We start from the raw sequence: 27787 nt of genomic DNA, 5'->3' as shown, positions 1-27787 counted from the left end.
CCTAGGCTGGCCACACTAGACCACTGTTTCACTGGTGGCTGCTCCTCATCAGCCACCCTGGGCACCTGCTGTGCCATCATCTAAGAAACATATCTGCTGAGATTTTGACTTGAAGCTCAGCCTTGTTAGATCTGCTGCAAAATTTAACAAGCAAACTGATCAGAGCCAAAGCAGCCAACTCAGCTGGACCCACCAGGACAGTGGCAGCAGTCATCCCTCCTGGTTCTGCTCCCTTCTTCCTACCTGGTGGCAATAACCTCGGTCTCACAAAACACCTGGACAACTCTACAGCTTTCTACAGTGGAAGTAAGTGCCTTTCTGATCCTAGCAGCAATCCTAGTGGAGTAAAACATTGGACTCCTTGCCATGCCCACCATAAACTTATTTTAAAATCCACCTAAGCAAGGACATTCCTTGCGCTTTTCAGTGCCATGGGCTGAAATTGAGAGGTTGACCAAAGATCCTACACATGGAAAGGAATGATGTATATAACCTCAAAGCACCAGCTAAAGGACTAGTTACCTATGGGGCACTCACTGGCTGGCAGCACTCCATATTGCAGGGTCAGCTCTAATCCCCCAGAGGTGTGAAAAAAACACACGGCAGACAGCTCTCCATTTTCTGTTTAAAAATAGCTCTTCTTTGCAATAAGAACAGCATTTTAAGGGCAAAACATGCACACTTTAAGCTAAAAGCACCTAGGCTGACCATCCTGGCTAGAGGTGTGTGGTTTACATAGGCATTCACCCTCTCCCCTTTTGAGTAATCAATGTCCAATCATAACGCACTTTCATTCCAAGCACTTTCGTATTGCCAATAAAGCACCAAGCAATTTAATGGATTTCTAACCCCAAATTGGAAGCTGTACTGCATCCAACTGACTCAATTTGTTCAGTGTTAGAGGAAGCCCTGGAACAAAATGCTAGAAATAAAACCACATGCACTGATAACGTTACAGAAATAGATACACCAGCAGCAAATGTTCTATCCCTTTTATTTTATCTGACCTCCAACCTGTTTTAATTGACCTTCGAGATGGAAAGGCTGCATTTAAAAGAAGCCATTTCCACCTAGATCAAGAAAAATAAAACCCAAGCTATATATAATGTATTTGCTGCAAAACAAGGCAAATAAATCTACCATGAAACTACCTTTTACTTGACAATGAAAAGCCAGAAGAGACTTTCAAGTTAATTTGCTCCATATTTTAGGTCCTAAGCAGAGCTATTTTCCTCCATAAGCTTCTTGCTCTGCACATGGCCTGAAAATAGCAGAGATGGCTTCCTCTACCCTCACCTTTTCACAAACTACAACACTCCGTGGCAGACAGCTCTGTTATCACCTTTGGCTAGCAAGAGAATGAAGCAGATCAGAGAATGGTGTGATACAGGAGTTTCCAAATGGTGGTCCACAATGTACCTCCTGCCAGCAGGAGAAAGCCAGCAGGTCAGATACTGAAAGAGTGGTCAGGCATTGTACAGGCTGCTCAGAGAGGTGGAGTGTTCAAAAAACATGTAGAAATGGCACTTTGGGACATGGTTTAGGAGGCCTGGTGGCATTGGGTTGGCAGTTGGACTTCATGGTATTAGAGGTCTTTTCCAACCTTAATGATTCTATGACATGGCAGACACTTTCCTTACATTGATTTTGCATGTAAGCAACCACTGCAATTACAATATGTATGACCAAGAATGACATTATTCCAGAAGATACTCTATTTTACAGTGTGCTACAGAAAGCTATATTCCTGCCTCAATGTTAAGAGCAGGGCCATCTATCAGAACAAGCATTCATACTTTTTTAGCATAACTCCTGTAGTGGTGTTTACCATTAGGACATCAGAATAGGATACCTGCAAGGATGTCAAAGCAGATGAAGCTGGTGCTCAAGTCTCTGCCCGAAGAATGCCACAAAGTAGTCAAGGGGATCGTTAAGTCTACTGCAGCTTTTCATTACACACCCATCTTCACATGCCTTATATACAGCGGGATGTCACAAATAAGCATATATTCTTGCTTAAATAATTTGGACATGACTGTTTCACTATGTGAATTCACAGACAGCTATGCAGCTACAGACAAACATGTCCACATCTATATATGCATGAGGCAATACATCTATAGTGATATATACAGGTAGAAAGGCTTTATCGTGAGAGTTTGGGACAGCTGTATGACTGAGTTGAAGAGCACTAGTAAAAAAATCTTTATACTCTGCCCCAGTGTATAATGCCACATCTTTCACAGAAGCACCATTTTTTAAGTGTTTGAGAGCTTTACAGTTTTTATTGGTGCTATTTTTCAACTCCTTCCACTTATAAAGCCAGACTTCTCTATTAGTACAACTCAAACTGCAAAAAGACTCAAAGAGGAAAAAGTTTAGTCAGTAAAATTCTTCAGATGAGGTTGCTCTTCTTAAGTCTGGTATCACAGTACTTCCCAGGATTAGAGACAGCCCCTATATTTCCAGTGGCTGCAGGTTTTTTTGGTCAGGTCTCAACCTTTCAGGAGTCCTGAGCAAACGGGGCTCTGGGCAGAGCAAAGGTGAAGCAGTCAGTTAATGAGCCCACACTTGCTTCTGCTCTCCACACTCCTGGTTGGGGCACTTGAGCTAAGCTCAAACCCTGCATTAGCACCAGTCAGGCGCCAAAGCTGAGCACAGGTTTTGCCTTCAGATCAGGAAGGTATTTTTTCATCTACTTCAAAGGGCTACAATGTACTTCGCTGGACAGATGCCTTGATTTATTATTCAGTGAACTCCCTCGGATTTGTGCAATCTCTCAGCTAAAAGCATCACAGCTAATTCAAAGGGAGAGCAGATGTTAAGGTTGAATCAAGGAAAATACTTCCGCTTCTATAGAATTTTATCCTTTCCACATTGTAGAGGGTTAGAAGGATGGGAAGGGGAACACTTCCCCATTCTTTTGCTACAGGAAGTAGTTAAGGACCCAGACTCTTGCACAATTGCTGGATTCAGAAGGCATTTGGATAAACTCATTTCACCTTCTTTTATTATTACTGGAATCGTACTACTCCACTCGGCATTAGAGATCAGATTTTTTTTCTGTAGCTATCAGCTTCTGCCCGCCAAAAGGTGGGTGTATGCCACTGGAGGCTCCATCCCAGCTTCAAGCACAGAGAACCCCTTCATCTGAATGAAGGCTATATCCAACAAGTTGTATGGGAAGACGCTAAAAAAAGGCCAGATCCTTCCCCTCTTGCTTTGAACCCATCCCATTCAGGCATAACCCAAAGTAGATGCCATCTTAAAACTGCCTGATGGCTTCTAAAAGTTTTTTTAAAAGTCCCATAACAAAAGTCCATATGGGTGGCTGCCTGGCTTCACTGAAAATAGAAAAACACTACAATTAGGCAAAGAACAGAAACACTCTTTTGCTCTTCTGAGTGGTCCTTGCAAGCCCAGGCACCGTGCCAGGGAGCTCACCATTCACTACTCACACAACACCTCTCAAGGGGCAAAGGCACACTGGCTTTGTACCAACTCTTCGTGCTCCAAAAAGCAATTATATGAAAAACATGAATGTAGAAGGTGCTCTGAAGGTCTGCTATTGCATGGGGAGGGCCACAGGTGTGTTCACTGCTTGGAGAATTCAAACCATGTTCTTTTGAGTGTAGATAAATTAATCTCTGAAGAGAATAAGGAGAAGTGTCACCATTTCATGATAATAAAAAAGAGTTCTCAGGGCTCATGGAAAGCATTGCTGCTCTAAGCACAGACAGCAATAGACAGAAAAGACCAGTACTTCATGTGCAAAAGATGAGGAAAGCCTGAGGTGAATCATGATGGAGAACCCAAGGCATGCCACAGTCAGGGTTCAAGGGAGAGAAAGAGGACAAGTCCAAGGAGACCAGAGACTAAGAGCACATCATATGGTTGAAAAATCACAGAAAAGGAACACCCATGCAGCTCACTACCACACTTGTGAAGCTACCAAGAGAAGATATTGCTTATCCTCTGGGCAGGTCACAACCTGGCTGTTAGCTGCAGTTTTCTCAGTCCTTCCTAAAACTGGGCATTGTCAGAAGCAGGATCCTGTGCTAGACAGGCCACCAACTCACAGCAGTGCATGCTCCCACACTAGCGTAGACTCTGTATTCCAAGCCTGGCTGGACTACAGCAATGCCACTTAAAAACACACATTTTCCTCAATTTGTCATAGCAAGCGAGGTATGAAATAAAGAACTTTCCGAGACTTCCAAACACACAGACTCCCCCCCAAAGCCTTTTGCAAACCAATGAAAATTGTGTAAAAATAAATTGTAGCTCATTTTATAGGGTAAAGTAACCCTGCTGCAACTGGAAACACATAATCTAGCTTTTTCTCTAACAAAACCTACAGGAAATGGCTCCGCAAAAGTTAAATAAGTGATACTGAACTTTCTCCAGAGTGTCATATAGGAAATAACACTGCAGAAATGACTGCCTGATTTAACCTTTTGCCCAGACTACGCTACAAAGTCATACTACAGAGGTATCTGGCTGATGTTAACAATCCTCTGGTGTATTCTCCAGAATTGCAGCAGAGAAAGCAGGTTATCTCACACATGCTCAGCAAAACACCCTCACCACAGCACAAAGCCCAGGCAGCCAACTGCTGATGGAAAACAGAATTTTACAATTTTCCCTTTCCGTGGCTGGCAGTTGTTTTTTGTTTTGTTTTTTTAAAAATGTGAAGAAGTAACGACTGTCCTGCAGTGCAAGAGCAGAGCGGATGCACGCATCCCCTGCATGCAGACCTGTGCCAGATTGGCAGTACAGACATACCAAGGCATCCCATCTCCCTCTGCTGTCTGTCAGACCATCCGTTTGTTAGAGAACTCATAATGCCACACCACAGTATTTCTGGGTGAAACCTCCTTTAGCATCATGTTTCTCAGCTCTACCATTCTTGCTGAGCTTCTCCCCCTTTACTCACCACCTCCACCATCCCAGGAGGGGCTGCTTCGTGCAATAGCAAGCGCCAGTGAAGGATCTTTTACTCCCAAGGCATCTCAGGAACAGCACGTCTGCCAAGAAATCTGGTGTCAATATTTGCCTGGAGCTCTGCAATCACAATTACACAAACTGAGCCAGGCTGGCCTCCATCCTTTCTCCCCCGCCGTCCACGTGCTCCAGCATGGAGAAGGTATTGCTGCAAAGACCCCAAATAAGCCTGGTTTTCAGCCTTCACTGCTTTGAGTCCAAAAGAAGGAGCTACAGCTTACATATATACTCCATCTGCTGAATCCCCAACATCTCAGACTTTGTTTTCCATGAAATACAGTGTACAGGGAAGAAAAAAGGAAAAGAAACCAAGGCTTTTCCACATTCCCACAAAGCTTGGGTCCCTTTTTTTTTTGTAAGTAGTTGCTTTAACCAGGAGAGCTTCTCAAGAGCTACGGGACATGTTTACTGCTTGATCAGGTTAGGCAGCAGGAAAACATCTTATGTTTTTTTTTCCAGCAAATTTGACACCACCACCAAAGTTGCCCCAAGACACAAAACACATACATGGGGCAAGAGCCAAAAAGTAATGTCTAGAGCAAGGACATAATCCTTTGTTCAGGAGGCTGACAACAAAATGCCCCCCATGGAATGACATTGATTTCAATATACCGAGTTGGCCACTGGGAAGGAAGCCAATACACAGCAATACTGCAGTCGGCCTTGGGAATTAGCTCTAGTAGATCCCCCCCTGCAGCCTCACGCTTACATCAAGTCACATGAATACAATTACATGAACTGTACCTTTTCCACGAACACCTTCCCTCGGATAAAGGTTCTCATTTTACTCTACATAAAAAACACTCTCCACAGGTTTATAAGCTTTAATTGCTATGTGAACACATAAAATGTGCCCAAGTAAGTCTATTTAATGGTTACATATTAACTATCATACACCTCCAGGCTTGTGTTATCCACCTATTTGCTAGATCAATAAACTGCTTGTAAGCAAACTTTTTAAAAACGTTGCTGCTGCTGAAAGTGTTCCTTTCCTCTTTACTAATAACTTTATGAAATTAATTGAAAACTCCTACCTATATCTGAAGCCTTCTGCTTAGTTCTGCTATGGAAAAAACAAGCTGGTTTTCAGCACAAAGAATCAAAACCATCTCTCTCCCCCATACTCAAAATTGGCCGCTGGCCCGCAAGGTAATGCAAGAGCAATGCAACTGTGGGCTGGGAAGGACTTGGGTAAAGAAAAATGTGTGCATGTGAGTGCCTGCAGAGACAGAGCTCCTCTATACCCAAGGAGAAAAGATCTCCAGGAAACACCATAAGCCTGGGCAGCCAGCAGCAGGGAAGCCGTTTGCATGAGGATGACAAATAAAGCATTATCAGGAGGTAGTAGGGAAGCGTACACCCAAAATACTCTTACTGGCAATTAAAATTAAGGGCATCATCCTCAGTGAATCTACTCTGCCATTCACCTGCTGCTGTCCTACACTCACCCCATGGGGCTCTGACAGGCAGATTTGGCCAACAGAGCAATGGATGAGACAGCATCAAATAAAACCTTACCACAAGGCACCTTTGGCTGTTATACAGCACCTGAGCAAGCCACTCGGGGAAAAACCCTGCAAGGCTGCCCACAAAAGTAAGTCCTCTGCAGGGCTCTACACACCTCCGCAGAAGAGTGCGGAAAGCATTTCATTTACTGTCCTGTACCTAAAGGGGTATCAGCAACCTGGTGCAGTCCAGCAGCCCTGTTATGGCGAGAGCATGCCAAACGCCTGCTAAATTTTAGCTTGGGCATTTATGTGCCATTGGCCCACCTGACATACATGTGCGGTCAGCAGCAGGGGCACAAGGCCCTGCACCCCCCACCTCCTCCTTACTGTGCCAGTAAGTGTTGACCAAATCCAACTATTTCAAAGTTTCTGGTACACCCAACCAGCTTCAACAGTCTTCATGCTTTGCTGTGAACAATATTTATGAGAAGTCTGCAAACAGCTCCTTTGCCACTCTTCCCCTCCCCTTAATAGGGAAAATGCAGAGCCCGAAACTGCAGAGGTACACTCTGACATCCTAATGTGTGGGCAAGGGCACCAGCACCCCACACTTCATGACTTGCATCCTTCCAGGGATGGGTAACACCACTGCTCTCCCCCTAACTAGCTCCCCTTTCCCTACAGCAAGGAAACGTCCCTTCTCCCACACTGCTCCCTTCCCAGCCCATCTGCAGACCCGCTTCCACGGGGGGCAGACAGACAGCAGGCACTTCGCACCTCCCCACCATAAACCTGCCCAGAGCAATTACCCAGACCCGCTCCAGCTGGGAACACATTGCTGCCTAATTTATGGCAGCAGAGCCACAGGGGCAGCAGGCAGCTGGCCCTGGGGCCAGGGTATGTGTGGAGAGAAGCCGAAGCCCCATGACAGCAGAGGAAATGCAAACACAGAGGGGCTCGCTCTGCCTACCCCCCCTGCTTGCACCCATTAAAAAAATTAATCCTGATCGTAAAAGCTGGAGCACAGCCTGTATTTCAAGCCAAATAAGGGGAGGCCTTTAAAAATAAGGCATCACTTACTATTTGGAGGGAGGGGGGATTATAAAGGTTATTTAAATTAAAAACAAACTGCACAAACAAATAAACCCCACTGCCCTGCCCCCCCAGCTGCTGCAGCCCAAGCCCCACATCAGCTGCCTGTTCTGCACATGTTATCTGCAAACTATGGGCAGAGCACTTCCCTGCTCCATGCCATTTCACAATCTGCTCACTCTGAACCTTATACCACATCAGGAATTAAACAAACATTTCCTCCTTCTCTGGGGTTCATCCCGCCATCCAGAGCTCAGCTCCAAAGTCCAGCTGGGCAGCAGGCATGGGATCAAGGTATAACTGCCAGCTTCGGGAGCTCGGCACACTCCCCCCCACAAGCATCCACAGGGGCAGCTGGCAGCTGTGACAGGACCCACCAACCCCACTGCAGCAGAAGAAGCAAGAGGAAAGCCAGGGGACAGGCGTCCACTGCAGCCTTCCATGAAAAACAGTGTGGAAACAGGAGAGGGGCTCCATGAAACCCCAAGCATTTCTCCCACTGCTCTGCTAAGAGAGGATAAATGCACCAAAGCTACCAGATCTCTCTTTATCATGCAAAAATGGGGCATGGGGCAGAGGGAATTTGTCTGTAGCCTTACTCCCAAGGAAGACAAGGCTGCAGCCATGTGTCCTCATTCCAAATTGTTTAAAACTAAGATGAGACCAGAGGGTTGAGTTAGGCAAGGGAGCTCCTGTCAGGCTGCAGAACTGGGGGCAGGCATGGGAGGGAGAGTGGCCAGGGCCAACACACAGCCTTTGCCCCTGGCTTGGGACCACCTGAGCCCACTGCTACAGTAAAAAGGCAGCCCCACACGCTCCCAAAATACACCACGGGACAGCCAGAAGGGAAGGAGGGTGATACCAAAACACGATGCAGAGATAACAGGAAAACTCTGCAGAAGTCAATTAAAACGTTAGTCAGCCCTGGAGACAGAAATCCTCAGGAAACCTGACTTCATCTACCCATTTCCACACACATTACCAGCAATGAAGAGTAACTGCAACAGTAAAGTCTGATGAAAAGCCTTCTCTTAATCTGTCTGTATTTCCAACCAAGTTTGTTAAAAGTCTGGGATTTATCCGCCTTGGAGAACACTGCAAGGGCCATAGCGGGGAACCAGCAACGTGAGAGCACAAGATAAACCAGAGAGGCCGAGAGAACCAAGTCAGGTTGGGTGAATTTTTGTGTGGTTGCTGGTATTTAATGGCAATGCCTCGTTAACATTTGGGATAAAGGAAGCTTTTGTTAGCGACCCGCTCTTTCCCTCCCTCCTGTACCTTCCCTCAGGGTTTTGAGATCACATAAAAACACATCCTCAAGCTCCTCAAGGGATTTTTTTTTCCCAAGCAAAGCCAAGGCTGACAAGACTTGACATTCCTGAAATGTTTAAATGGGGGGAGAGTGAGAAACAACATTTTTTCAAACCCACTTTATGCATCAGAGACAAGCAAAAAATGGCCCAGGGCCAATTAAAAAAATTTTTACATATTTGCGAGATCATCTTAAATACTCCCAATGTTCCCGGTGGCAAAGTCCCCGGCTGCACAGCAGACAAACCCCCGCGCCAAATACTGCGCATTCCTGGAGGGTGCTGCGGAGCAGAAAGACATAATCGAGGCGATTGACAAACCACTGCATGCAACCACCAACTAGCCCATCCCCAACTGCCCCGATGGGACACAGCACCACCACCACTCACCCACGGCTGGTCTCAGGCTCTGCGATAAAGCCCCCTTCCAAGCAGGCAGGGAGCCCTAAAAAATACACCCCACATCCCAGGGACCTGGTAATGAGCTCAGGATTAAGAAACCTGGCTAATGAAGAGGCAAGAGCCAAGATATCCAATTTCTGACAAACACCAGGAAAAGCATACTATCAGTAGCCATTATGTTAATTAATCCATACAGCAGCCCGTTTTTTAGCTTTTTCCAGGCTGGGATTTTGGTTGCCTGATGCTGCGGGACAGAACTAGGCAAGGAGAAGGGTGCAGATGCAGCACTTCATCTTGCAGTAAAACCCACTGAACATGATACAAACCAGATGTGGACGGTAACTCCATGCACTCGGGGAGAGATTACAGCTTCATATGCCAGCCACAGCACACCAAACATTAAGGAGCAAGCACCCATACCGCCAAATCACTTGAGTGGGGAGCATTTCAAGGGCTGCAGAACAAGGTAACGGGAACCCACCAAGCTCCACCAGCCCATTATTCTTCCTCCATTTACTAGCACAGAAATTTGGCCATCAAAGAGGACCACAGTGTTCCACTTGTGCCGTAAACTCCTTTCACCAACATCACTTCACACTTTCCAGAGTGCAAAGTTCACACTGATATTGTTGGCTTTCTCGCTCACTGCTTTTTGGCACTGTCCTGCCTGCTTGGCTGTTCATTAATATGCAATCAGGGCGTTAAAGGCTTCGTCCCACAGTCCCAGCTAGGTTGTAAGAGCCTTTTCCAGCAAGTGCTGTCTTGTGGGGGACTAGAAGTGCAAATGTGTTTAGGTGCTCCTGAACACTCAAAGTTAAAAACCCAAACCCTATACTCCTACCAATTTGGTTTTACAGAACAAGGGATTATCACCATCAGTGCAAATAGTGCCCCGAGAAGACCTGGAAACTACAATGAACTTACTCTCATTATGCTTTACTCCTTTATGCACCAGTTACAACACTAAGTTTTTGCACATTTTACAGACTAACTAATCACAGCTACATGGTAAAGGCTGCCTAAATGCACTGGCAATGAGAAAGTTTCCACCATTTTCATTTGAACGATTGCTAGCTGGGATGCTGTGAACAGTTCCCCAAAGAAATCCCACCTGTTTTCTCAGCTATCCTCTAACCTTCCAGATTTGAGCAAGAAGCAGGACACCCCGCCTCATTTACTGCCACCGTGACTGCATGGGAAACCATGTCACCATAGATCAAAAACATTTCTGTGCTTTCAGGAGCACTTTCTGAACAGCTCTGCTCCCCACACCCCTCACTCCTACCAGCTCCATCAATGCTCCATCACTCCTAGGCCAGTGTGCAACACTCATCCCAACCAGGGAACAGAGAGCCAAAGTCTCCAGTTCCCTCTACAAAAACAAGCCATCAGCTGTTGGCCAACAAGCTCCTCAATTAAACACCCTGCATTTACTTTGCAGACTCCTCCTCCCCCTGGGCTTGACCATTTCAGCCTCTGGCCCAGCCTGTCTCCTCCTGGCCCACCCAGCATCAACTCCTGCTCTGCTTTCCAAACAGGCACAGAAAACTTACCCCAGCCTCCCTTAATATATTATTAAATCCTGTCTTATTTTTCCTTCCCTGGGAGACTAAACATAGGTCATTAGTTCAATATAAAACTAAGTACATGCTTGAAAGACAGAGAACAAACAGTTTAATTGTAAGGAGTATTAAAAAACTCTAGTTGTTTTGGGTCATTTTAAGCAACATTAATAAGTTTCTGTCCCAATTTTTCAAGACTTGCTTACAATGGAGATGAGCCCAACTGGAAAACCAAAACCAAGAATCCCTGAACTCTGAAGGAAGGTTTATCTGGGTTTGGGCCCGCATCTGCACTGAATGCAACACAGCCAAATCACATTTTTCCATTACTTTTTATCACTATTGCTTTGTGTTCTACCCCCTTGAGCACAAGGTCACATCAAAATTTCTCCAGACAGCCCCCAGTCCCATAAGTTGTTAGAGATCTGGATTTACATCAGTGGGATTACACGAGATCAGCCAAATGTGCACATGCTGGAGGGAGAAGGGAACAACACAGCACTTTAAAACTGGAGAGTATTTTTCATTTATAAATAGTTTACATTTTTTGGATCTAGTGGCAGACAACCCGCTCAGTCTGTACTGAAACCAAAGAAATATCATGTGTGAGCACTAACCACAGTGTAACAGAGATAATAAACAACAGACAGGCAGCCATATGCAATGAGGGTAGTGCTTTCGGGAGGGGGAGGCAAATCAAAAGGAAAAGAAATACCAAATTCAGCAACCATCACGGAGCTAAGAGCTATTAAATTTCACACGGACCTGTTTCTCCAAGTTAGGCTACAGGAGTAACCTCCACAAGGAAGCCAGCTCACTGCACCCTGCTGTGCTTCCCTGCTCTTGGCTGTACTAATGGTTTTAGCACCTCAGACTTTAGCAGACCACTCACCCAGCACTAGGGAGGGTCAAAACAAGGTACCTACAGCAAGGAGGGACAAAGTAACATCCACGCAGTCCCATGAAGCATCTGCACAGCCTAGAGCATGGGGTGGCATCCAACTCCCAGAGCAATACCCTGTGTTATTGTACACTGGAGCAGTTCAGGTTCTGATCCAAGACAAACCCAGTGCACTCTTCTAAATTATATGTAGGTAATAACTGTAGGAAACAGGAAACTAAATACACTGTGCCTCTTTGCAACCATGTACCATGTTTTCACACCCCACAGATACGTTTGCAAACAGCTAGTACTCAGCATCAGGCAAATGAGGGTTGCTACATGCAAAGCACCTGAAGTCTGCTGGGCTGCTTCAGAAGCTAACTGAGCAGGATTACAGACACCCTACACCTATCTCTGCTTTCACACCAAACAACATTATATATTTATATATTAAATAAATAAAATTAATGCTGACATCTATATTATCCATTATTTTACAAATGGTTTTGATATTATGTCAAGCAATATCCTATATCCCGCAGAAAAGATAAGTCTTAAAGTCAACCCTTTGCTTGCCAGATGAACCTGACTTGGCGCATCTCTATTGAAATTAGCCTGCCAAGGGCAATTTAATGCATTCTATTACTGCAAGGAATTCCACAAATATGCTGGTAACTTTTAAGCATCAGTGTGGGTTCCTAGGTAGGAGAAAACTTTGAAATATGCACTTTCCGGATTTTGCAAATATTTACCAGATGTAAGAGAATTCATGGATGATTCATCTGCCATGACAAGTGTGTAGACCCCAAATCTAGCAGAAGAGGCTGATCACCCATCTCTGAGTGAAAGCCTCCAGCCAGATACACTTGGTTGAACAATGGTTTGTTTTCAATTATATTACAGATTCTTCTAACAATAACTGTGTGGCATCTGGCACCAACACATCTGAGCCTTTGAAGTGGTTCTTGACTTCAACGGGAAGAGGGGGAGGGCAAAAAAGGGAATCAATCAGCAATTTCAGTCTGAGTCAAACCTCTCCTCTGAGAAAAGAAATGTTAATACTGCAATCGCCCAGCACATCAGAAATGTGCTAGCAAAACACACCAACAAAAAGCCAAACAAAAAACCCAATACAAAACCTGTATTTGGGTTAAAATAACAATGGGTCTGCACTGGGGTTGATGCTTTCACCTTCAGAAACAACGTTGTGAGATACAAGGGTCAGTGGTCCCAGACACAGGAGCCTCCCCACAGCTGCCTCGGGTGGTGTGACACTCCACGTCCCCTAACTGGTCACTCATACTCATGCCTGTAATAAAACACTTACAGGAAGAGACATCTAATCCCTAAACTCCAACCCCAGCAACAGCAGAGTTAAATAAGAACACAAAGGCAGCAAGCAAAGCTTGCTGTCACATTTCCCATTCAAAATGCAGTTCCTGGCCACACACCCAAGGGAAAGGGCAGCACTTCCACCTTCACGTTTCTGGGCAAAAGCAGCAGCTGCCACTGAGCTCTTCCACAAAACCTTATCGTGAACATACATTTGGAACATCCACAACAGACCAGGAAAGCAACACATGGGTGCTGTGAGGTGGAGACTATGGCATACTGGTGACTGGATCACCTCTGGACGTGCCTAGGAGCACATCCCCAGGAGGCTTAAGCAGGGTTTGAGCACTGGTTTGCAGCACCTGCAGACACAGGAGCTGCCACACACCTCTGCTTCCCTTTCACCCAAGTCCACATTTGTGTGGCTAAACTCCTTTTCAGATCTAGCCTTAAACAACGTCAGTAGGTTCACCAGGCAATCAGTGGAAGAGCAGGCCAAACAAACCTCATTTTAAAACGCGTATCTTTATCTGGTTTGTTCAACTAGGCACAACTATAGTTTAACAGCAACAAGGTGGCAGAGCCAAACAGCTCCCAACACTGGGGATGGTGGTTTTGATCAGAATGATGTTCATTTAAAGATGGATAAAAATGACTTATTCCTTTTCCCCAAGCCATGCCCAAGTCCTACCAACTCTTTTTGTTAGGTCAGGCAGTTTCTGGAAACATCTTCTGGCTGAAAACATTTGCAGAATTTCAAGAATCTGCTCTACAAATCTTGAGGCTGCTTTGTTCAGGAATGCTGACGTGTGGGCAAAGGGAAACCAAACCATCCCCTTCCATACTGCAGAAAACTTCTGAGTCTGCACAAGACAAAAAATGCAAGAGTCTAAACTCTGAAGGAAGTGTGGGTTTTCTGCTGCATTTCAAATATCACCCCAAACATGCTCTTCCAGCACAGGAATGTGGCCATGCCAGGACAGCCCGCATGCCTAGCAAGGCTGGTGGCCTCCATGTGCTTCTCAAAGCAGGGCTTGAGTTAGGAATGAATAAATAAAACAGACCTTCAGATCAAGTTTTCTTGGTCTTTACAGACATGATTGTGCTGTGAAAGAGCTCTGGGCAGAGAGTCTCTTCTCCCCTCAACAGGATGCACCCACTTCCCAATGCCTCCCTGTGCACAAGCACCAAAAGGCAAGCACGCACTTGTTCTGCTTGCACAGCTCCCAGGACAATAATTGAGTTGTTGTCTGGAAATCTCTATTTTGTGGCATACAATGGACAAAACCAGACCTCTAGCTTATCCATAAAGCCTAATATTTATAGGCTTACATTCAGTCAGGTGGATCTTCACTGCTTGAACTAGAGGACCGTTTTCAGGCCAAGGAGTCTTGCCCAAGCCCGCAGTCTGCTGGTGGCAGCAGAAACAAGGCCCAGATCTTGCTTCAGTGCTGCACCAGCATGGCATTTATTTCTGCACTGCTCCCTGATGAGTCCCAACAGAAACTGCAAGATGAGTGCTGGAGGGATGTTTTCGACTCCTGGTTGCCAGGCTGTGGGACACCAGCATCACAGCAGTGGGCTGACAGCACACCAAGGGTGGACGGCAACCACTGCAACAGGCTGGGCATGGCTCATGCAGCCACATACTGCCTGCCCCAAAAGCACTGTCAAATATTACAGACAAAACCAGAGGGGATATGGTTGGTTCACCTTGGCTCAGAAGCTCTCCGTGGAGGTGACAAAGAAAATGGGGAGAGACCCAGTAACCAAAGGCCTGGAGGAGGGAGCAGTGCTGGAGGGCTCATTCCTGGCTTGTCCTCTGCCTTTGCTCTCCATGGACCCTGATCTAAACAGGAATCCTAAGCCCTTTCCCCCATGCCAGAGGAACACCAGGAGACGGACCAGCTCTGGTCCTCCAGGGCAGGCACGGCCGGGTGGCTCCAAAGCCATCCGGACCAGCCGAGAGGGATTCTGCATTTCAAATGAAAAAAAGCAGGAAAGCAATCAAAAGGCATTTCAGCTGCAACAGACCATAACCTCCCCAAAACATTTCAAGGCACATTTTCAGTCCACTCCCAATCCCACCCCAGTCCCACGAGGGCTGTTGCTGTTATTGTCTATCACACAGCAGCAGCAGGACACAGACCTCCTGGGGGTCAGAAATTTCCCTGCCACCAGCTGCAAACAGCACAGGGAGCCCAAAGGGAGGGGACAGAGCAGCCCAGGGAGGTGGTGGGCCAAAGGGAGATTCAAGGGATGATGAATCCTGCAACAGCAGGGCAGACGGTTTTGTAACTGGTGGTCAGAATTACTCAGGAAACCATAGAGGAAGCCATCGGAAATTGTTGGACAGGGAAATTTCCCCATCTTATTTCCAAATATGCAGGCCCGTAAGTCTGTACTGAATTCTTCCTCTTTTAGCCATGCCTCTCAAAGCAATATTAATTAGCACACAGCCCCAGAAGTGTTCAGCTGCCACCTCCTCCCCCCAAAAAAGGTGGATTTGTATTGTTTTGACTTTAAAAAAATTTAAAGCAAGCCTAAATGGTTTAATCACATACAGCCTGTTCCCCAGCAAGCCTCACACTGGCATTACAGCTTGCACCCAGGGTGCTTGAAAACCTTGCCTTCCAACTGGCTCAAGTATTCACAGCTGGAGGGTGAAGCAAACAAAGTGAACAGCAGTAACCAGAGCCCAGCCAGCAGCCTGTGCACACCACCAGCTCATCGCACCAGGGCTGCCGAAAGGGACCATCGCCTGAGGATGGGGTGGGCAAAGGGGCACCCAAGGAAGGTACTGGGAAAAGCTCACGCAGTCTGAATAAAAACAGCCTGGGAGCTGGAGCAAGCCTGGGAGATGCGCTGAGGGATGCAGCACAGTCCCAGCACCCCCGCCAGCTGAGAGGACAGCTCATCAGGCTCTTGTTAAGCAGACCACAAAGTGGTAGCACTTGAGACACAAGTGCTAGAAACTACAGGACAGAAACACTGTAGTAAACAGCTTGGGCTGTTACTTGGCATCTCCCAAGGATGCTGCCTGGCTGTGTGGCTCTGCCCCTCTCCCCATGCTTGCTCTATAGCCCAGACCCCATGAGCAGCCACAACAGGCAGGAGCCCCAGGCAGCTGTCCCTGCCCTGCTGGGGAGCAGGGCAGTATGGACACCCAGGACCACTGCTTCCCACCCATGGCTGATTGCTCAACACCATCAGGCCACAAAGGCATCTTCTTCCTGGAAGCTCTGCTCCAAGAGGGGAACAGCGAGTCATCAAAAACTATTCCCAGCTGCAGCTGTGGCTGTCACAAAGGCTTGCCACTTTGGCTCAGACACTCCCCTGCTGCATGGGTGGCACCGCTTTATACAAAGAAATGATCACCTTGGTCCCCAGAGAGTCCAGGATTTGGGTGCTGCCTCCACAGCATCCACTGCTCACAGGAACAATGCATGGGGTAACCCAGCACCAAACCCCCCACCCTTACCTACAGGAATTGGCTACTGCCAGCACCATCCCAGCAAGACTGAACCCCTCCTTCACTGTCCTCCTAACAGAGGTAAGCACAGTGCCCAGCCGAGCAGTGTTTCACAGCTGGGTCTCCATTATCCACTGTCCCTGCAGGGATGGTTTAATGGCAGTGCTCTCCCCCACAGGGATTCTTTGATGTCTCATACAGGATAATCTCACACCGCTTCCCTTCCCTTGGTGGGAACACTGGCGCAGCCACTCTCCCCAGCCTGCTGCCTGTAGGAGGTAGGCATTTCAAATTGGAGTTCACTCCTCAAACTGAAGTTGGCCAACAGTATCAAAAGCTCAGGGGGAGAACAGACACAAGCATCATCCCACAGCCTCATTTCTCAGGAAACCTGCATAAAAAGTAGTACCTGCCTCAGAGATTATTAAACGAGGCAGAAGCAAAGCCAATGGCTCTTTTAATAGACAGTATAAGCCAGACACATCCTGTCAGATCTGTACAACTTTCTGTCCAAGGAGATTAACTCAAAGACCAGTACACGTCTCTGCTGGTAAGGTTGGTAGGAATAAAATTGGAGCTCCTGGAAGGGGTTCAGCCCACCAAGAAGTCAGAAGCCAAGCAACTTTTCCTGTTATAACAGGCAATGTTCATTCATCTGCTCTTACAGAGTCATTCAAACCCCTCAAGTTCATTGATCTCAACAGCTTTTGGGTGGTGATCATATCAACAATAAAGCTTGGAAAGTGGGAAGGAGGATATCCAAGAGGTTGACAACCATGTGAAACAAAATACAGCACAACTCTCACCAGTGTTTCCAAATCAGAGGGGTCTAAAAATATACACCATCTTATTTACTGATTTAATGCAGCATGTGGGCCCTAGTTCAGAAATAATCCAAATGTGTTTGAAAGCCAAGAATCCTGACTTAGAAGTCGCCTTTAAGGAGGAAAAAGGAGAAAGAGTTGTTCATAGGCTAGCATAGATAGGAGCAGCACAAAGATATGCTTAGCAAGGGAAAAGTGGAAAATATTAGGACCCCTTTCAAAAATAAAGCATCATATGGTTTAAGTCTCCTGAGACAGGGCAAGTCTCCCCATTTTGCCAAAACAAATGAAATACAAGCATGAATCTGACTCTGTCCCTTGGTTCAGGAGACAAAGGTTTATGGTGAGTTACACAGACAAACAGAGCACAGGATGCTCTCCTAGCTCACCAGCAAGGACAGACCACAGGCAGTAGACAGACAAGCACCAGCCAACTGCCCACGTCAGGAGTACCTGGCATTTTTGCACTGCCCATGCCATTGCCAGGCAGGCACAGGAATGAAGTAACTGGGCATGAAAGAAGAGGGTGGGAGCTCCCAGGTGCCACCCAGATCACCAAGAGATCTCCTCACCCCTCGCAAATGACAGAGGTCACTGCTGACATCGGCCGTGCACAGGTCCCTGCCATACTCCCTGTTCCCACATCCCCTTCAAGCTGCAAAGCTTGATGAGAAAGGGGGCAACCCCATGGCTACACACACCTTCCAGCTCCAACTCAAAGCAACCACCTTCTACTGGGGAAGAACCAAGTTACCTGCTCACAGACCAGGCTGCTGCAGGAACAGCCCATGGCACCCTGACTGCATGAGGATATTTGTTATATCTGTGGTAAAGGAAAGCTACTGGTGCTTTTTCACAGCTCTCAAACCTGGGTGGACTGCAGCTAACAGAGATGCAGTAAAAAGCAAGCAAAGGCTGCTTGGGGCTGCTCCCCAGGCAGCAGCAGCTGAGAACTAGCTCCAGCCTCCCGCCGTGCACACAGCAGAGGAAGGAGAGGCACCACTATTTGGACAACTGGAACACATTTAGGGGGCCATTTTTCACAGGGCCTTCAGCCAGGCAGTTTCCTACGATAGCCATTTTATTATCCATAATACAACCCACAGACCAGCAGCTCCCCCTCCACAAGGTCTCCCACCACCCCGCCCCTATGGGGACATCACCCACAGCAAGCCCCACCAGTGGGTCACCTACACACCCGGGACACCGCCAGCATCCTATCCTTAAATGTGGCCAGAAGACAATACCCAGCGAATCTTCCATCTCCATCTGAATACCTTCCACCAAGCCCTGGGCACATCCAGTTCAACACCTTCAACCCCGGTACCCATCTGTGCTGGCAGTCAAACAGCACTAGCTGAGCACCACTGCACACACTGTGAGCACCAGCCCACTGGCCAGCCATCACTTCTTAGAAGTATTTTCTAGATGATAGATAACATAGAAAACCTATGTTTATATTGGCGCACAGCAGGCTAAAACAGACTTTAAGTGCAGTTATAAAACAGCCCAGTCTACACAAGCTAGGCAAAATGCATTTCCAACTTGCAGGGCAGTATTTGGAGAGAGGCTCATTAGTAGCTGGTGTTGAAGGTAAGCTCTCCAGGGCAGATGAGTATTCACATCGCTGAAAGACAACAGGGTCCCATCCTGGCAGGCATCTATCCCAAAAGCACAGGCTTTGGGCAATGAGGGAGAGGTATCAGTGGTAAGGATGGGTCCATATTCCACAGATCCCACGTGCTTCCCCCCCCCATAGGCTGGGGAAGCAGCACAGCCCTGACTTTGCATGTCTCATCTTCTTGCACCTGAGGGCTTGTCCTACCTTTCTGCAGTGAGCAAAAACCTGCCAACTGGTGGAGGTGGTCTAGGAAAAATGCATCTGATTTTGAGATTTCACAGCCAAATTTCCCCTGACTCAACAGATATGTTTTCTAATCTGAAAGGATTCATCTAAAGAATGGGTGCCTTCAACAAAAAGGAAATATTTGTGATATGCAGCCTGTACAGGAGAGTAGGGTTTACAGGAAATGCATTAAAGACTGCACCTCTGCAGATTTCCAAAAGTAATGAGATTGCCCCAGGGGGTCCAAAAAAACACAAAGGAAAATTCAGGAGCAAAAGTCACTGCCTCATTATGAGCAGCAATATCAAGATTATCTGTGAGCTCTCCCCCCACCCGCAAAGTGGCAAATTATCTTTTACACAAAACTTAAGCTCCAGAACAATGCTTTAGCCAGCTAATGCATTTTTAAATGCCACTTGCACATTGCACTGGAGTACATGTTTTATAAATCTCTAGCTCTGTGTAAAGCTGTTCAATTGTAAAGGGTGTCTGATACTTCTCCTGCTGGAATCCATGCAAAGCCATTGCAACAAACTACAGAACTGCTATGAAAAGTGCACGTAACCAATCATCCTGCCTCAATGTCCAGCACAGTTAATAAAAACTAGGCAGATGACCACAGTTTGAGACCTGTCCTTCAATTCTTACTCAAACTGAAAATGCAACCACACAGAAGTGAACCATGCTCCTGGAATTGGATGCGACACGTCATCAGGTTTGGAGAGGTGCCCCCAAAATAGCAGGGCCTGCTTCTAGACTTCTCCAAAATTATATGGTTGTGGCTTGAGAGACAGCGTGCTGAAAATATAATGAGGGAGCATAACATATTACATATGTTGTGGTCCTGCTCTGAAGCTGGCAGAGGCTGGGGTTGAAGGACTCGGGTTGCAGTGCAGGACTTGGTTAACTATTAATGGATGACTCAGCTACAATAATAAAAAAATACGTATTTCGTGTTCTGTGCTAGCACAACGGCATCCCGGTCCTTGACTTGGGCCCCTACACTCAGCAGAAAAGAAATACTCCTTAGCACATCATTTAATAGCTGGACAAAGCAGGAAATAGGAAAGATGGTTTATTCACCCTTTGTTTCTTCCTGCAGCCTTATGTTCTGCTCCTTCCTTCATGTGCCACTAAAACCTAGCAAGAGACCTCAGACAAGAGCTGCCGGCAGGCACCCAACCTCCCAGTCTTGCATGAAACCACAACCCAGACCAAGGGGCTATGTTTATTCAGCACTATTCACCAAAGCCATACTCTAAGATAAATCACTCCCCTCACCTGAACGAGGTGCTAATTCCTGCCCAGCCGTGGTCCCCCAGAGCTGATGAACCTGGAGCCTGGATTTTCTGCAGATGGCTCTTCCCAGCAGCATTAGCCTAAATGATCTCTACTCCGTTCACCCACATGACCCCATCCAGCTCCACATCGCAAAACAAGGGAGTCACACTTGGCAATTAGGTTAGCAGCACAAAATGATTACGTTAAAAGCTGATGAGCTGAGCTAACTCAATCCAAGGTGTCTCACGGGGCAGCCAACAAGATCAATTAAAAGCCCTGCAGCCCTAAATGAGAGTTTATGGGTGCAGCTGACATACAAGTCAGGGACAATACACAAGTTCTCATCAGAGCTGGGTACCGAGATGAGAGCCATCAGCCAGTTTTGAAGCCACTCAGACTTCAAGACAAAACTTTAACACCTCTTCAAGAGATCAAAGCAACCAGAAACCAGAGAGAGGCACTGCTTGGGCATGGCTAGGGCCTCCTGGCTCTCAGCCATTCTTAGCTGCCCTGCAGAGCTGGTGGGAGCTGCACATGTACTGATAAACCCAGGTGTGTGCACACGTATCTCCAGCACCTGGGGGAGTGCCTCAACATGAAGTCACCTTGAACCCTTGCAGCACACTCTGCTAAAGCTACATACTGAGGAGCATCCTTCCAGCACTCTGGGGCTCACAGACTAAAACCCACCTTAAAGTGCTTCTGAATTTGCCTAAATCCCTGTCAGAGACAAGACTCCAGCACCAGCTTAACTTTAAACAGAGAAGTGAAATCTCACCCACGCTCAAGGAAGCATTTAAGTACCTGAAGTGCTTTGTTAAAGTGTCTGAGCTCCCAAACATATCAGTTTACCACCTCTAGCCTCTTGATGCCAGTAAGCAAAGGGGGAAGGCAATCAACCTCACATTTACACCTTCATCCCTCACACTCCCAAGCAGCAACTCCTGCAAGGCTCAGCCACCCCCAAACCATACCTCCACGGAACTGCAGAGCAGTTTGCACAGCCAAAGAAAAAAATATTAAACTATCTAACACATAATAATGGTTGATTTTCCTAGAGAACAATTGATGGTGTGTTCGTTTTTTCGGCTGCCTACTGAGATGCTCGTTCCCCTGCCCTGGGAATTTCCCCTCTGCAGCTCCTCCTCCCCCAGCTCCCACACCATCCATTCTCCCCTTTTCAAACTGCACCCATTGTAAATGGCACTGAATATTAACACAGCCCATTGAGCACTTGCTCCTTTTGTATGGGACCCCTGCGTTTCAAATTGCAGTCACTGTGGAGAGGAAAAGCCTCGAAGTGATTAAATGCCATGAAGTTTCTCAAAAGGAGAGAGGACTATGCAGAGGGGGCTGAGGGGGTCCTAGAGCCTGTCACTCGAAGCCAGGGGCTTCTGCAAGAGCCAGAAACGCTTCTTCCTGGGGATATTTTATCCCGTTCAGGCTTCGTTATGAATCTCACATGCACTTCTAATCCTTGCCTGGTTGAGATCATTTCTGCCCCAGCTGTAGCTCAGTCAGGATTAAGATGAGAAGATCAGACACCAGTTGCAAAGGGCTTGCTGTTAACTGCTGTTCTCCAGTAAGCACCAATAAATATTGCGGCATGCTGAGGGTGGTCAGCGAATCCACCAGCACATGTTCACAGGAAGGGTGGATTTATTTGCAAGCACATGTATTTATTTGTGCATAAGCAGCAGGCCAGGAGAGGCACTGCTTTGCAAGGATATACTTTGCCATTACCCCACTGGGACCAGGCTCCAGAGCAGCAACTGCAAGCCTGCAGGGTGCAGAGCCATCCCACAGCCCCAGGGCTGGAGCCCTTCCTGGAGCAAGGCCACTGCTGAGGATGCTCCTGGAAGCACCAAACCCAAGCATGTCATTGCAAGCTGAGCACGATGTCTTTTACGAGCACCCCCAGCTCCCAGCACTGTCCCACTTGAGCAGGAAGCCTTCCCCCAGACCACCACCCAGAAGGGAGACAGTGGCTTTGCAGATTTTCTTTGGGTTTCCACTCCCATTCCCTAGGAGGGAGGAGGGGGACCAGCCACCTGCACTGATCCACATTCCCCGCTCCCAAGACGTCCTTCCCAGCCCAGCAGCCCCCAGGCAGCCAGCACACGGTGAGAGCTCCGCAGCTGCACGGGGCCAGGCACCAGAAGCCCAGGGTGACAATTACTTAATCTTTGTTCCATTATTTCAGCAGGGCTGGAAGCAGGACTTCCAGGGGAGGAACTGCCAGCAGCACTCTCCCACTCCCAGCACCACCAGCAGGCCAGTCCCCACCAGCCCACCGCCTTCTCTTCCAGCACCTGCAGAGGGGCACAAGTTACTCCAGAGCCCAAGAGTAACCAGGGTCCATCTCCAGAGAGCACCATGCACACAGGCAGTGGCACAGCACATTTTTGGCAGAGGCCTACTGTGCTCTATCACGCCAGCAAAGAAGCAACCCTAACATGTGAGAGCAGAGCAACAAGACCTGGCACATTAAAACCCCAGTTTAGCAAGAATTTAAGCTAATAGGTATTTTTCAGCACAAACATCCAGTTTGCCTTCAACAAAATCTTTATGTGCATACACTTGAGCACAGCAAGAGCCTACTCCTGACTCCTAGTTCAAATGCACTTTCAGGCCTTAAAACCATTGACAGACACCCACAGGATTTTCAGAAGCATCCAGACGCTTTGCCCAGCTCTCTCCAGAGAGCAGCAGCACCACGCACACAGCCAGCAAGTGCACAGCTGGCGCCTCAGGGCAGCTTATCCATATAGCCACAGCCCAGAGCCTCCCTGGGAAACAGAGTAGCTCTTAGCCCAGCTCTCCTGGGCACCATCAAGCACTCTGCCTTGTTCCCGGACACGCCAAGCACACACCAATCCAGAGGCAAAAGGCTCTGTGCACAGATACCCCATAACCCAAAAAACTTCCCCTAGTCATCAGGGTCAAAACCCATACAACACATCTGTTTAAAATAAAACCTTTCCAGACCATACCAGCAATGAATTAGCTGTTCAACTGCACTTCCACAGCTCCAAAGTCTCCTCACTTTTAAAATCTGTACCCCAAATACTAGTCCTCTATCACTAAAAAGAAGAAAAACACTCTTATACATGACACCTAGAAGAAATCTTTCTTCTACCACTCCTCAAAAAATAAGATGCATGGAGAGACAGAAAGAAGATGCAGGGATGTGCCATGTCACCAACACTGCTGGAGCCCTGCACCTGGCTTTTCTGGGCACAAAGCGTTTTGTACTTAAGTTTGGCCCTAAAGTTTATGCCACGTATTAAGCCCTAGTGTAAAAATAAACTTCAGACTTAAACACCAGAAGACATACAGCATCTCAGCAGCTTCGAAGCGAGACACTGCAAAGGAGTCCCGCACAGCAACTGCTCAGCAGAGTTTGATTTTCCCGGCACCCCCCCCAGACCAAGGACTTTTCACAGCTGCAGAGCTTGCAGCGGCTGGGTGTTGCAGCTCCTGCAACGACAGTATGGGTCACGGCAGAGTGTTGCAGCGTGCCCTACGCAGGGCTGCTCAGCCAGCAACCCCTGCATTAACTGGCATGCAGGACTGAGCTGCCTGTTGCTTTTAAGGAAAAAAAAAGCATCTGTGCTACGCTGCATTAACTGTGAGCAACTGCAGTGCACCAGCCCTTCTGCGTATCAGCTATACCCTCTGAAAGCTAGGGAGAGAAACAACTCCAAGCTCTGCTGCCAGCAGGCGAAATAACAATAGTTTCAAAAGATCCCAATGCTTTTCCTCAGTACTGATAGTCCTGTTGACAAAATACGCGGCGCAATTAAGTCTGTTCCAGAACCCTCCCCAGTGTGTCGAGCCACATTTCCAACCCCGCAAACAAAAGCTTTATCTCCAACACACTGAAAACAGACTCCAAGCACTGCTTCAGCTCGGCGGCACTCATTAGGAATAAGAGATAAACTACTAAGGAGGGATTTTTCAATACCACTTTAACAAAGTTAAAGCGCGGCCACCACGAGTCGCTGAAAACAAGGTTTATCTTGTCTCCTATTAGCGATCAAACATGCCCGAGCTTATCATCCTAGGGAAGCAGACACCTTCGGTGGGAGACGCAGCCTGCCCAAACGTGATGGGAGATGAGGGATGCACAGCTCCGACATCACCCATCTCACCCCGCTTTAGGGCTGGGGACCGGGACCCACCGGCTGCACTCCGGCATCAGCGCAGAGCTGCTGCAAACCTTCACATTTACCTCCTGCTTCTTTAAAAGAGCATGTTGAAAAAACAAAACCAAAATGCAGAGATAGCTGCATAGAGATAACTTTTCTCCAGCACATGGTGCTTTTAGAGAACACTAAACAACTAAAAAAATTAGGTAACGATTCTCTGCACCAGAAATTAGCATTTATGATCCTACTAAGGATGAAAAACATGCTTGAGCTTTGTGTCCCTAAAGTGAAACAAGCTGTTTAAGTAACTTTTAGTGATTAGAAACAATATTACTTTAAAAACAAGATGTCTTACATGTCTGCTTTTTATATCGGTTATGGAGAAGGAAATCCCCCCCACCCCCCTTAATTTCTGCATTGTCAGATATGAAATCCATCACAAGTTTCCACTTGAGCTAATTCTTCGGTTAGTTTAGAATTTACAAAATGACAAACCATATTCTGTCTAAGTGGTTAAAAGATCAACAGCCCACAGGTCTGTAGCAGTAGATTTATACATGCTATTACTTCACCAATAAAATTTAAACTGAACTCAAGACACTCAAAGATCTGTTCCACATGAAAAAGGCACTCCAGGGTATTAGCACTTCCAAAAAAACACAACAATAAATTTTTTCAGACTGGGCTATTAATGTATTTCTCTACATGAACAAAGATACACTGTCCTATTTTAAGAGGCACATGGGGATGCTGGAATTATGCTGAGACTAAAAACTTGCTCTGAAAGGTACCCGAGGCTGAAGGAAGGATCCCTCAGAGCACACAGCAACAGGTGAACGGGATGAGTCAGGGCTTTTAACACAGAGGCTACACGTTCCTCTTGGTACAACACCTGATAATTTCAAGTAAAAGAAGGTATTTCTGCAGCCAAAAATGCTTAAAACCAGGAGAACCTGACAAACCTCCAATAATTCTTCTTAATAAGGAGCTGGACGATCTCCAGCAACACTTCAGTGACCGTTCTCTCTCCTGGCAGAGCTGAGGAGTCTCTATTACAGCCAGGGGTTTTATAGATTCAATAATCTATAAATCTCTTCAAACAGCCGAAAGGCCCGGCAACAGAAGAGCTGAGGCACTTCTCCCTCTTCCTTCCAGATCCTTATTTCCCAAGGTTAGCTAATAGTGGAGGACACTTACTTTCACAAGTTTACAGGCACACACACACACTCTCGGTCCTCCTGCACTGTCAAATTAATTGAGCTGTCAAAGCCGAGCACACTTTCCCTCCCAGATCGCCCGTGCCTGATGGTGCATTTCGGATCTCACCAGCTCGGAGCAGCAGCAGCGCTCGGCGGTCACACACCGGGAGCAGACCCGCTGCACTCGAAGGGAAATGGAAATCACACCCTCCCGCACTTGGGCACGTACCTGAACGCTTTAATACACCCTTTTAGGTAAAAAAAAAAAAAAACCAACCACCAACCACAGGGCTGTACTAACCAGGTGCCGGGCTGTGCGCTCAGCTGCCACCCAGGGCACACGATACCTCGCAGGTTAGTAACTCTGCTAGACGGACAAGAGCCAAGGGAACGACAGCCAGCCACGCAGCTTTTATTGGAAAACACCACCTGGATTTTCTTGAAACACCCCAACGGCACCACAGGAGCCCACGACTCCGCTCCGGCCGCCTCGATGGCTTTCGCACCTTCGCGGTTGACGGCTGGAAGCGTCAAAAGGGCGAGCGCGGCCCCAGCGCCGGCGTCCGTGCTCGGGGACCCGGGTGCGATGCTGGGGCGCGCCCCGGCTCGGGGCCCCGGGCCGGGCGTGGGGTGGATGCCCTCCTAAAGCTCCGGGGGCCCTGGCTGGCCCTTAGCTCCAGCAAATTAGAGACGAAACCCGCTCCTGGCTCTTCTTCCTCCCACGACACCCGTGAGAGGTGAGAGGAGGGCCTGCCCAGCCAGGGAGCGGGGAGCCCCAGGCTGCCCTCGCCGGGAGCGGCATCCCACCCGCCACCTCCGCTCCCGCCTCGGTGGGAGCCACGGCAGACACCGGACTACGAGAGGAGTTTCACACCCAGCAGCTCAGCGCCTACAAGGCGGCAGAGACCACCTTGCTTTAAGAAAAAAAAAAAAAGCACCCAACACCCAAGCATCCGAGCTTTGGGGCGAGTTTCGGGATTCTTTTTCGGTTTGCCGTTTTTTAAGCCCCCCCCCCCCGGGCACGCAGCTGCCCAAACCCCCGCCATCCCCCCCCCCCCCCGGTACTCACAGGTGCCGCGGCCAGCGGGGCAGGTCCCGGGGCAGGGCGGGCAGCGCCAGCCCGCCGCAGCTCAGCAGCTCCCCGCCGCAGGCGCAGCCGGCGGGGCAGCCGGCGGCGGCCGAGCCCAGCAGCAGCAGCAGCAGCCCCAGCAGCGCCGCCGCCCCGCCGCCCGCCCGTGACGGCACCGCCATTTTGTATCCGGCACCGGAGAAGGTCCGAGACGGGATGAGGCGGCAGGAGCGGCCCCGGCGCGGAGCACAGCGGTAACGCCGCAGGGCCCCGTCAGCGCTCAGCCCCGCTCCGCCGCCCGCAGCATCGCCTCAGCCGCCGGCGGCGCGGCGGGGCGCTCACGACACCGGCATCCACCCGCCGGCGGGCACCGCCGGGCGCGTCGGGTCCGCCGTCCCCGCCGCGGGAAGCGCCTCCGCCTCTTTCACGGCGCACGGCTCCGGCCCAGCGGCCACTGGAGCGCCCTCTCCTCCGTGCGCTCCCGCGGGGCTGGGGGCCGCTGCCGCCGCTCCCGCTCCGCCGTCCCGGCCCCGCCGCTCGCCGCGGACCCACGTTGGCGACACCGCAACATGTAGCCGCACCGCCCCCCACGCGCCCGCCCATTGGCTGGCGGGCGGCCTCCGGCGGGCCCGCGCGCGTCGCCATTGGTCAGAAACCCACCCCCCTCCCCGCCGCGGCGCCCCATTGATGCCGGCGACCCGTCAATCAGCGGCGTGGGGGACCGCCCCCCTTTCCCACTCCAGGTGTGAACGCCGGCGGCCGCCTCACCCCCCCGCGCTGCCCCTCTTAAAGGGGCCGCGCCCGCCCTCGGCGCTTCCCCCTCCGTCGCGGGGAAAGGGCTTGAAAAAAAAAGTCTCTCTCCCGTATATGTGGATAATCTGCTGCTAGACTAGGTCCTGGGGGCTCCCCTAC

At 48.6% G+C, this 27787-nt stretch overlaps 1 protein-coding gene across 2 annotated transcripts in view; it reads right to left on the bottom strand.

Annotated features, from left to right (window-relative positions):
• The window catches only part of LRIG1 (leucine rich repeats and immunoglobulin like domains 1), a 94497-nt gene extending 67312 nt beyond the window's left edge, over nt 1-27185 (bottom strand). For both annotated transcript variants that reach the window (XM_064453514.1, XM_064453515.1), the window contains exon 1: nt 26876-27185. In XM_064453514.1, coding sequence (XP_064309584.1) covers nt 26876-27057 — 182 coding nt within the window. In that variant the 5' untranslated portion in view covers nt 27058-27185. The remainder of the gene's footprint in view (nt 1-26875) is intronic.
• Between the last annotated feature and the right edge of the window lie 602 nt (nt 27186-27787).

This window comes from Phalacrocorax carbo, chromosome 6, assembly GCF_963921805.1.
Source record: "Phalacrocorax carbo chromosome 6, bPhaCar2.1, whole genome shotgun sequence".
Classification (NCBI taxonomy): domain Eukaryota; kingdom Metazoa; phylum Chordata; class Aves; order Suliformes; family Phalacrocoracidae; genus Phalacrocorax; species Phalacrocorax carbo.
This window is presented reverse-complemented; position numbering and strand designations above follow the sequence as displayed.